Genomic DNA, 12,339 nt, shown 5'->3' on the forward strand with positions numbered 1-12,339 from the left:
AGTTTGACATATTTCTTACCACGATTTCCTGCCATTATCTGTTTCTATCTATATTGTGTACTATTCTGTGTTTTAAGAGCAAAAGCGTGATTCTCATTTATCTTTGTATTTCCACTTGGTACACAGTAGGCCCTCAAATGCCTTCTATAAATGCAATTGAACAATGTTTCTATAGAAAAATGTTCCTTCGGCATTTAAATTGAGATATGTAGCATACTTCAGTCCCTCACCATGAAGCTTCACCCCTTTCCATAAAGACCATTCAACAAACCCCAACAGTACTAACCGTCCTGCTATCTGAGCATCCAGAAAAGAATTAAACTGCAACTTTTTTTTTTCTTCTTGAGATGGAGTTTTGCTCTTGACACTCAGGCTGGAGTACAATGGTGTGATCTCGGCTCACTGCAACCTCTGCCTCCAGGGTTCAAGTGATTCTCCTGCCTCAGCCTCCTGAGTAGCTGGGATTATAGGCACCTGCCACCATGCCTGGCTAATTTTTGTATTTTTAGTAGAGATGGGGTTTCACTATGTTGGCCAGGCTGGTCTCAAACTCCTGACCTCAGGTGATCTGCCCACCTTGGCCTCCCAAAATGCTAGGACTACAGGCATAAGCCACCGCACCCAGCCTAAGCTGTAACTTTCTGTTTAGATTTGGGTTTCCTATGACAATTAAAAAAGAATTAATACTGAAACAACTTGTTTTACTTCGAGCTGCAAAAACAAATTACCATAGACTGAGTGGCTTATTGAGAGGTGACAATGTGCTAGCAGCCCTTGCTCGCTCTCAGCGCCTCCTCGGCCTCGGTGTCCGCTCTGACCGCACTCAAGGAGCACTTCAGCCCGCTGCTGTGCTGTGGGGACCCCTCTCTGTGGCTGGCCGAGGCCGGACTGGCTCTCTGCTCGTGGGGAAGTGTGGAGGGAGAGGCGTGGGCAGGAGCCGGGCTGCGCGCAGCGCTGGCGGGCCAGCACAGGTTCCGGGTGGGTACGGGCTCAGCAGGCCCAGCACTCGGTGCCACTGGCTGGCGCCTGCTGGGCTTAATCAGGGTACAAGCTCCCTCTGGGCTGCCGGAGTGCCCAGGCTAGGTGCCGCAAAGTCCCGCAGCCAGTGCCACTGAGAGGTGAAGCTGGCTGGGCTTCTGAGTTGGGTGGGGACCTGGAGAACTTTTCTGTCTAGCTAAAGGTTTGTAAATGCACCAATCAGCACTCTGTGTCTACTTAAAGGTTTGTAAATGCACCGATCAGTGCTCTGTGTCTAGCTAATGGTTTATAAATACACCAATCAGCGCTCTGTGTCTAGCTAGCCGGGTAGCAGACTTGGAGAACTTCTGTGTCTAGCTAAAGGATTCTAAACGCACCAATCAGCACTCTGTGTCTAGCTAAAGGTTTGTAAACACACAAATCAGTGCTCTGTCAAAATGGACGAATCAGTGCTCTGTAAAATGGACCAATCAGCAGGATGTTGGTGGGGTCAGATAAGGGAATAAAAGCAGGCCAACAGACCCAGCAGCGGCAACCCGCTCGGGTCCCCTTCCATACTGTGGAAGCTTTGTTTTTTCACTCTTCGCAATAAATCTTGCTGCTGCTCACTCTTTGGGTCCGTGCCACCTTTAAGAGCTGTAATACTCACTGCAAAGGTCTGCAGCTTCACTCCTGAGGCCAGCAAGACCACAAACCCACCAGAAGGAACAAACAACTCCAGACGTGCCACCTTTATGAACTGTATGTAACACCACAAACGTCTGCAGTTTCACTCCTGAAGTCAGCGAGACCAAGAACCCACCAATTCCAGACACAGAACAATAGAAATTTATGAGTTCTGGTGAGGACCCTCTTTCTAGGTACAGGCTGCTGACCTCTTGTTGTATCCTTGCATGGCAGAAGGCAGAGAGAAGCAAGGTCTCTTGGAACTCTTAAAAGGGCATTCATCCCATTCAGGAAGGCTCTACTCTCATGATCTCATCTAATCCTAATCACCTCCTAAAGACCCCTTCCTAATACCATCACGATGGGGGGTGGGGGCCTCAAAATATATATCTGGGAGGAACACAAACAAACACGCAGTCTATAACACAACTTTAAGAGGGAAATGTAATCACAGCACTTTGGGAGACTGAGGTGGGGGCATCACTTGAGGTCAGGAGTTCAAGATCAGCCTGGCCAACATAGCGAAACCCTGTCTCTACTAAAAATACAAAAATGAGCCGGGTGTGGTGGCACACATCTATAACCCCAGCTACTCAGTAGGCTGAGTCAGGAAAATCACTTGAACCCAGGAGGCGGAGGTTGCAGTGAGTAAGCCAAGATCGTGCTACCACATTCCAGCCTCGGTGACAGAGTGAGACTCCATCTCCAAAAAAAAAAAAAAAAGAACCATCTCAAGCCAAACAACAGCAACTTCAAGTAAAAAAAAAAAAATTAGCATCATATTTAAAGTAGAAATATTTTCATTAAAGTTAGAAACAAGGCCAGGTGCAGTGGCTCACACCTATAATCCCAACACGTTGGGAGGCAAAGGCAGGCCAATCACTTGATTCCAGGAGTTCATGACCAGCCTGGACAACGCCGCCAGATGCCCTCTCTACCAAAAAAATACAAAAGTTAGATGGGTGTGGTGGTATGCACCTGTAGTCCCAGCTACTCAGGAGGCTGAGGTGGGAGAATAGCTTGAGCCCAGGAGGTCAAGGCTGCAGTGAGCTGTGACAGCACCACTGCACTCCCGTCTGGGCAACAGAGCAAGTCCCTTTCAGAAAAGAAAGAAAAAGAAAAAAAGAAAAGAAAAAAAAGTGGGGGAGGACAGGGGAGGGTGTTTTGTTTTTAAACATTACTAAGCAAATTGCTATCTAGAGACCTCCTCTAGTAAAGTTATACATCTAGTGGTGTGCTGGTAAATGTGTAACTACCAGCTTGGAGAAGAAAATGGCTATTTGCAGTGTTTGCCAATTTCTATAGTGTAAATACTCCCATCATGGTCTATTTTAATAATGGCCATGTTTAACAACCAGTTCACTTAAATTCCTACCAAAACAACAATCAGCTCTCATGAACCAGTCCACGCCAGCTCCAGCATCTACAGCTTGCATGTAGACAACCATGTGGAGACATATGTGCTGGTAAGAACTACTTTCCTAGATACATTTAAGTGGAAAAAGGCAACAGAAGTTATTTATAATTGGGAACTGCCTGTATAATTTTTTTAATGTACATACATACTTACATTTACATAGACTATCTTTTAAAGAATATTCAAGAAACCTGAACAAGATTGTGGAACTGGACTGGATGAGAAACTTTTTTTGTTTTGTTTGTTTTTTGAGACGGAGTCTGGCTCTGTCACCCAGGCTGGAGTGCAGCAGCGCAATCTCGGCTCACAGCAAGCTCCGCCTCCTGGGTTCACGCCATTCTCCCACCTCAGCCTACCCAGTAGCTGGAACTACAGGCGCCCACCACCACGCCCGGCTAATTTTGTTTTTATATTTTTAGCAGAGACGGCGTTTCACTGTGTTAACTCAGGATGGTCTCGATCTCCTGACCTCGTGATCTGCCTGCCTCGGCCTCCCAAAGTGCTGGGATTACAAGCATGAGCCACCACGCACAGCCAAGAAACTTTTTATGGTAAACCCTCTAGTAAGTTGAAGTATTTTTTTTTAATTACTGAATTACTTTTTAATAAAAATTACAATTTTGAAAAATTAAACGTCATTAAATTTTTATTTTTACAATATAATTATCCTTCTCTTGACTTCATATCTTTCCTTCTTTGGAGGGTGCTTAAAATAATTCTCACTAGATTCAATAACCCCTAGCCAAAACTGGGTCAGTAAACCAAATAAACTGAAATTAGAATGATATTTTTTTCATTTTGTTTTTTTCCAAATAGCAAAACTGCTGTGGTTCAACTTCAAGCCATTTACCAAAACAATTAAATTAAGCCAAGTATGCAAAGCACACTCAGATATCCTCCAACAGTCCAGCATTCATGAATCTACACAGCAAGACCATTTTGCATCTCCCAGTCCTCATGGTTTCACATGGAAATCATCAGGATCTAATTAGTGACTCAGAGAAAGAAAGCAATAGAGTGCCGTGGCACGCCTGCAAAATTTATAGGTCACTAAAAGTCACCCATGGCAACAAGGCTTCTTGTCTCAGGTCTGCAGTGTGTGTCACATGCCAGACTCCTCAGACTCAACAGGCAGCTCTGCACATCCACAATCAAGGAGCTTGTTTTCCACACTTCATGGAGACTTCCCTCTTGTCTAGTTTGACTTCCTCTCCATTTTTAGCATCAGAAACACAAGGAAATAAAATTCGTGGTTAGATTGATGTTTCTTCCCCCTGCTCTTTCATCTCCTGCTATGCCAGGAAGTAGCATTAAAGTTCTATCATGCGGTTGCCCAACAGGACACAGGAACCCAGGACCTTCCAACCTGATGACTAGTGAGTGCAATACAGAGAGCTGGAGCTGAGGCTTAATTACACAGGAAGGAGTAGCACTGAAGTAAGATCAGGTTGCTGAATCACGAAGGAGGACATTTTGCAACATATAGATGATATATGTACACTCACATTTAAAAGCATTTTTTCTTTACCATGACAAACCACTCGACAACAGGAACATAAAAATGGAGATCTAAGATGGGAAAGGGGAGATCTGTTCTCTCTGCTCTTTTCCACACCCTTCTATATCGAAAGAATTCCCCATTTTCCCCATTATCAACACAAATCTGAAACCATTTGGTAAATATTAAGACAAGCATTAAATCTGAAGGCACTAAGATCTGGGGAGAAAAAACACATACAAGAAATTAAATTAATTTGTGACACCACAAATCCACACAGAATCCAATGGTTATATGAAACGGGCATTATTCCTTAAGACATAGATTTTCATATTTGATAATAATGACATTTGCAAAATCCTAATAGATTTCTTCAAAATGTCTGTGAGCTCTTAAGAGTTTCTGAAGTCAAGGTCAATCGAGGCAGTAAAATAGAAAATCTAAAGATTTTTCAGCCAGGGATGGTGGCTCGCACCTGAAATCTCAGCATTTTGGGAGGCAGAGACAGGAGGATCACCTGAGATCAGGAGTTAGAGACCAGCCTGGTCAACATGGCGAAACCCCATCTCTACTGAAAATATAAAAATTAGCCAGGCATAGTGGCATGTGCCTGAAGTCCCAGTTACTTGGGACTCAGAAGGCTGAGGCCGGAGAATGCCTGAACCCACGAGGTAGACGTTGCAGTGAGCCAAGATCGCACCACTGCACTCCAGCCTGGGCGACAGAGCGAGGCTCTGTCTCAAAAAAATAAATGAAACACTAAAGATTTTTAAATAGTAACTTGTATTATTCATAAAATAAATAATTTTATATTAATGTACATTAACTTATGAAAATGCAGGAGACTTAAAATCATAACTTTCAAGATGACCTAAAATGCAAACCACATAAACTAAAACTATAAATTAATGAACAATTAAGTCAGAATGGCCAGAAGTCACAGTAACTATGAAGTGATATGAAATCAACCCGTTTCTTCTAACATATTCTTTATTCAATATTGCTGAAGAGCAAGACCATGCAATCAAAAAATCAAATGTTACAGAAAGAAATGATATATGCTGCAACACACATGGTCTTCAAAAGAGAAAAAAACAGATAAAAGCATTTATCATTTTTAGAGTCTGGCACAAGAGATGCAAAACGGAAAACAAAACAGCCATGACATTCAGCAAGTATATACGACCAGATTTAAAGGCACTGTTTATTGCTCGATTCAGTTGTAAAGCTAATAAATAAATGGTTCAAGCTCCATTTAAAACCAGAGATACAGTTGCATTTTTGGCTTTCAATCTCAAACAGTCAGACCCAGCTAAATATTAATTATTACCACTGCAAGGGGAATGCTAGACCTCTATAAAGTCCACCTTAAGGTGAACATTAACCAAGATGGTGTTTTACATGGATTAACTGGATTATTTTAAACTGCAGGCTATTATAAGACATACTAGACAATATTTAATTGTACACAGCACAAAATCACAAATACCAATAAACAGCTATCCTCAGTAAGAGCTAGCCTGACTGACCACACTTACCGTTTTCCACATAGGGATGAAAGGGGAGGACCAGGGCAAGGATGACCCTGCCTCTAGTTGGCTCCAAGACACTTCTGATATCTTTTAACAAAGTCAGGGGCTGATCACAGCGGTCCAGCAAGTTCAGGCAGCTGATGACATCATACTGGAACCCCGTATTCTGCCATTCATTTATACCAAGGACTCTAGAAAAATCAGAAATAACTGTATTAACATAAAGTCCCTCTAAAGACATCTTTAAAAATAACTGAGATGACAATAAAGGCTTTAACTCTGTCTTCTAAATTAAGTTCAAACTCTTCTGTTATAATTTATGTTTGCAGTAATGACATGGCCAAGGAAGAGAAAAATAGCAACCATTTTTTTTTTTTTTTTAATTTTTTCTTTTTTGAGACACAGCCTCACTCTGTTGCCCAGGCTGGAGTACAGTAGAGCAATCTCGGCTCACTGCAACCTCTGCCTCCCAGGTTCAAGCGATTCTCCTGCCTCCGCCTCCCCAGTAACTGAGATTACAGGCAGTTGCCACCATGCCCGGCTAATTTTTGTGTTTTTAGTAGAGACGGGGTTTTACCACATTGGCTAAGCTGATCTTGAACTCCTAACCTCAAGCGATCCTACTGCCTCGGCCTTCCAAAGTGCTGGGATTACAGGTGTGAGCTACCACGACTGGCCCATATTTCTTTATATTTAGCATTTCACCTATTTCCAAATCTCAACACATAACGAAGTTTCCTTTACAAGAACTAATCATGTTTAATAAGTATGAAGATGTAACCTGACAAAGTTATGAAACTAAAACATCAAATTCTTTTGAATATCAGTTAATGAACAAGAGTCCAGCTTTTTACCATTCACTGGAACTTAATCAAAAAATGCATCATATAATTAATGTTTTCTATTCCTAGGATCCCTTCTATTCTTAAAAATGGCTGGGAGTGGTATAAAATAATTTCCATTGATAACTTATGACCTTTGAGCACATTTCTGTTCCCAGGAAAGACATATTTCATACTTGAGAATCTTCATATCTGAATAACTATACAGAAAAGGACTGGGCACGGTGGCTCACGCCTGTAATCCTAGCACTTTGGGAGGCCAAGGCAGGCGGATCATGAGGTCAGGAGATTGAGACCATCCAGGCCAACATGGTGAAACACTGTCTCTACTAAAAATACAAAAATTAGCTGGGTGTGGTGGCGCGTGCCTGCAATCCCAGCTACCTGGGAGGCTGAGGTAGGAGAATCGCTTGAATCAGGGAGGCGGAGGCTGCAGTGAGCCGAGATCACATCACTGCACTCCAGCCTGAGGACACAGCCATACTCCATCTCAAAACAAAACAAAACAAAACAAAACAAAAACTATACAGAAAAGATAAAGCCCAGGACATCCTATTAACATTAAGAGCATGGTTTAAAAAAAACCACTCTCGATCCTCAATCTCTCACTTTCATACACACGTACACAGAGCACAGAGAACATTTTCAGTCCTCTACAATGTTGTTATCTCTAGAAAGGGGGAGTTTTTATATCAAGAGTCTTTGTTAGCCACACAATTAGGCAATTTTACAAATTACTTACTCCTGCTTGGTTATACCAATCAGAATGTGGTAGGTGAGACATGTTATGATAGAGACAGGTAAAAAAGGAAACATAAAAAAAGGATCTTTGGTAAACAAGTCTTTAGTAATGTTGAGCAGATACAGTAAGATAGCTCAGAAAATTCTAAAAGTATAATGAGGGTTGTTTTGAAAACCTCATTAGCATAATGATATTTAGAGCATTTCTGAATAGCAGAATTTTAAAAACACAAAGCACTTAGCTGCATTTTCTTTTCAATCTATATTTTTGTCAAACTAAAGCCTCTTCCAAATAGCAGCCTAACAAACTTCCAGGGACTAGTCAGATTCCTTACTGGTGCAGGTGTTTCATTGCACTAAATACTGTTTGAAATAAGTAGAGCATTCAGGCTTTAAAATCACTTTGTTGTACTAAGTCAACTGTAATAGCAATTTTGGAAATTCAATTTAGCTCATTCCAAGAGTTTCCAAACATTACTAAGAAGACTACTTTCAGAACAAAAATGTCATCAATTCCCATTCTAAAAAATGGAAATGAATAAAGAAAGGACTATTTGTATATATTAACGCCTTAGCTAAGCAGCCAATTTAAAGACACAAATTGTAAAACACAAATTATATATTTGATTTTTAAAAACAAAACAAAACAAAAAATCTGATGTCTATCTGCAATGAAGCAGAAGCCAAACATCATCAGCATGTTCTAATCTAGAATAATCTCACTAAACCTACCTCAGAATGAGTTTCAGATAGGTAGCCTCTGTGTTGGTAATTTTGGAAGAGAAATATATGCTCATAACAGAAAACGGTGACTAACACTAAGACAGTTAAATCTATACCTATAGAAGCTCAAGTGCATTCTTACTTCTGTTTTGTGATTTTTATTTGCAAACTCACTCAGTTCCACTGATGAAGACAAATTGCTTAGCCCCACTAAAACTGTGTATTAGCCCAGGAATCCTAACAAGTTGTCAGAATTTTCCTTTTTCTAAAACAGTATTTCTAAACCTAGAATGAGGGTATCTATTCAAGTGATTATTATTTTCAAGAAAATGAGTTAATACTTCCAGAAGGATGTAAAATATATTTCTCCTTAGAGAATGATAAAGCAGTCAGGTGCAGTAGCTAACATCTGTAATTCCAGCACTTTGGGAGGATCGCTTGAGCCTAGGAGTTTGAGACCAGCTGGGGCAACACAACAAGACCCCATCTCTATAAAAAATTAAAAATAGCCAAGGATGGTGGCACACACCTGTAGTCCTAGCTAAGCTACTTGGGCAGCTGAGGCAAGAGGATGGCTTGAACACAAGAGTTTGAGGTTACAGTGAGCTATGATTGTGTCACTGCACTCCAGCCTGGACGACAAAGCAAGATCCTGTCTCAAAAAAAAAAAAAAAAAAAAAAAAAAAAAAAAAGGCCAGGCACGGTGGCTCACACCTATAATCCTAGCACTTTGGGAGGCCAAAGCGGGCAGATTGCCTGAGCTCAGGAGTTCAAGACCAGCTGGGCAACACAATGAAACCCCATCTCTACTAAAATACAAAAACTTAGCTGGGCGTGGCAGCGTGCAACTGTAGTCCCAGCTACTCGGGAGGCTGAGGCAGAGGTTGCACAGTAAGCCGAGATGGCGCCACTGCACTCCAGCCTGGGCAACAGGGAGAGATTCCGTCTCCCAAAAAAAAAAAGATGCCTTGCCATCTCGGGTTGGGAGAGCTCTAAACTTAGGAAATAAGCAATCAGTATTTTGATAAATCCTAAATAAAAAATGAAACACTAACAATATAAAGAAAATTTACTGTCTTGCTGTAAAAATCAAAACCACATCCTTTAGTTTTACAATTGGGTTTTCTGGCATAAACAATGACAACTTGCGAATACAAAGGAAAAACCTGGCCATTTTCTGTTTATTGACCTATTTTTGAAATGCAGAAACTTTGGCTGGGCGCAGTGACTCACACCTATAATCCCAGCACTTTGGGAGGCCAAAGCGGGCGGATTGCCTGAGTTCAGGAGTTCGAGACCAGCCTGGGCAACACAGTGAAACCTTATCTCTGCTAAAATACAAAAAATTTAGCTGGGTGTGGCGGCATGCGCCTGTAATCCCAGCTACTTGGGAAGCTGAGGCAGGCTAATCACTTGAGCCTGGGAGGTAGAGGTTGCAGTGAGCTGAGATTGTGCCACTGCACTCCAGCCTGGTGATAGAGCGAGACTTTGTCTCAAAAAAAAAAAAAAAATTACAGAACCTTTATTTAAAAAGGTGTGTTTTGCTCATGCCTGTAATCTCAGCACTCTGGGAAGCCAAGGCAGGAGGACTGTTTGAGGCCAGGAGTTCAAGACTGGCCTGGTCAACATAATGAAACTCCTGTCTCTACACACACAACACACAAACACACACACACACACACACACACTCTCTCTCTCTCAAATTAGCCAGATATGGTAGCAGGCACCTGTAGTCCCAGCTACTGAGGAGGCTGAGGTGAGAGGATCACTTGAGCCCAGAAGTTCAAGGCTACAGTGAGCTATAATCATGCCACATGCTCTAGCCCAGGTGACAGAGAGAGACCAGTCTCTAAAAATATATATATATTAATTAATAAAAAGCCTGTTTTTCATGGCCCAGATATTGAAGAGAAATAGAAAATAGCTCTAATCTCAAAAGGAAGAAAAAAATGTAAAATTCAGCTGAAAGTCTGCCTTGCCATCTTGGATTGGGAGACCTCTAAACTTAGGAAATAAAGATACTACTTCCTCATTAAAACCTCAAACTGCACCAATAGTCACAAAATTTACCACTTTTGTGAAAATGTTTTCACTTCATACTAATATTATGAAAGGAATGCCAATCAGTATGAATTTCCCATGCAGGTCAAACTGCAGATTTTTGGCTTATGTGCTGTATATTAGGGAAAAAATTAAACCAAGTATTTTTTATGTGGTAAATATCTTTACATACCATGTACACTCCAGATATATTACTAATTTCAAACATCTGAAGTTTCCCTGAAAATTCCATTTAGGCACTTAGCATCAAAGCAAAAGAAGGCTGGGGTGGTCAATCATCTGAAGATGGGTTTAACACCTTCCTCTTCAACCCACTTCAAAGCATGGATTTTTTTAAGTGGGGGGAGGTGGAATCAGATTAGGAATTCAGCCTGACTTAAGCCACTGTTATAACAAAGGTCAAAGCATTCTAAGTTTTGAAATGCCGAATTAATCTCTAACTGAAGGAAAACATGTCAATTATCACCATGCAGACCCACCAGAACCTTATCTGAGACAGCTTGCTAAAGCTAAGGGGCTTTCAAATCACTCAGTTCAAACTCACACCTTCCTTATGTCTCTTCCTATAACAACCCTAACAGCAATTTAAACACTGACAGTGATAAGGACTTAAACAGTTCAAGCTAGGAAGGTCGATCTCCCTAAGCTGTAACTCAACTTCTAAGGCGTAGCTGTGCCTGATTATACCAGAGACTATACCTATTCCTTTCCTTCCATATAAAAATCCCACAGAGTATCTGTTCACAGAAATCTTCCCTTCTCCAGGCTAAAAATTTCCATGTTTTGCAAATGCTCAAACCGGTCCTGCTCCAAAAGCTACACTGATGCTCTATCTCTAGGATTAATCTGTAAAAGTAGAAACATGTGGATAGGAAAGTGAATGATTACATAATTCCTTCTTCTTTCTTTCTAAGGCTAACCAGACTTCCAAAAATATCACAGAGAAAGGCTGACTCCAGCTCTACCTCCCTGATTCTGCACTGAGCCAATATATAGAAATCTCCCAATCAATAAATCATACTGAAATAAGAATACCCTTCTTCCAGCTGGGTGCAGTGGCTCATGCCTGTAATCCCAACACTTTGGGAGGCCAAGGCAGGCAGATCACGAGGTCAGCAGTTTGAGACCAGCCTGGCCAACATAGTGAAACCCTGTCTCTACTAAAAATACAAAAAAAAAAAAAAAAAAAAAATTAGCCAGGCATAGTGGCATGTGCCTGTAGTCCCAGCTACTCAGGAGGCTGAGGCAGTAGAATTGCTTGAATCCAGGAGGTGGAGGTTTCAGTGAGCTGAGATCATGCCACTGCACTCCAGCTTGGGCAAGTGAAACTTCATCTCCAGAAAAAAAAAAAAGGCCCTTCTTCCTAGTCTTTCAAACTCCAGATGACCTTAAAACCAAGATTAACACTGATGACTATAAACTAAAAGCAAAACAAAACAGAAAATAGCAAGTATTGTCAAGGAGTGGAGAAACTGGAACCCTTGTACTACATTGCTGGTGGGAATGTAAAATGGTGCAGCAGCAATGGAAAAGTATTGCAATTCCTCAAAAAATTAAACCCAGACTTAGCCATGTGATCCAGCAACTCCACTTCTGGGTCTATACCCAAAAGAAGTAAAAGTAGGGGCTCAAGTAGGTATCTGTACACCCATGTTCATAGCAGCATTATTCACAACAGCCAAATGGTAGAAACAACTCAAGTATCCACTGACAGATAAATGGGTAAACAAAATGTGGTACATGCATACAGCGAATTATTATTCATCCTTAAAGAAAATTTTGGGCCAGGCGCAGTGGCTCACACCTGTAATCCCAGCACTTTGGATTACTTGAGGTCAGGCGTTCGAGACCAGCCTGGCCAAATAGTGAAACCCTATCCCT

At 41.4% G+C, this 12,339-nt stretch overlaps 1 protein-coding gene across 2 annotated transcripts in view; it reads right to left on the reverse strand.

The window, feature by feature from the left end:
* The window catches only part of METTL9 (methyltransferase 9, His-X-His N1(pi)-histidine), a 50,811-nt gene that overhangs the window by 18,796 nt on the left and 19,676 nt on the right, over window positions 1-12,339 (reverse strand). For both annotated transcript variants that reach the window (XM_031002748.3, XM_031002747.3), the window contains exon 4: window positions 6,098-6,282. In XM_031002748.3, coding sequence (XP_030858608.1) covers window positions 6,098-6,282 — 185 coding nt within the window. The remainder of the gene's footprint in view (window positions 1-6,097; window positions 6,283-12,339) is intronic.

This window comes from Gorilla gorilla, chromosome 18 (genome assembly GCF_029281585.2).
Source record: "Gorilla gorilla gorilla isolate KB3781 chromosome 18, NHGRI_mGorGor1-v2.1_pri, whole genome shotgun sequence".
In the NCBI taxonomy this organism is placed as follows: domain Eukaryota; kingdom Metazoa; phylum Chordata; class Mammalia; order Primates; family Hominidae; genus Gorilla; species Gorilla gorilla.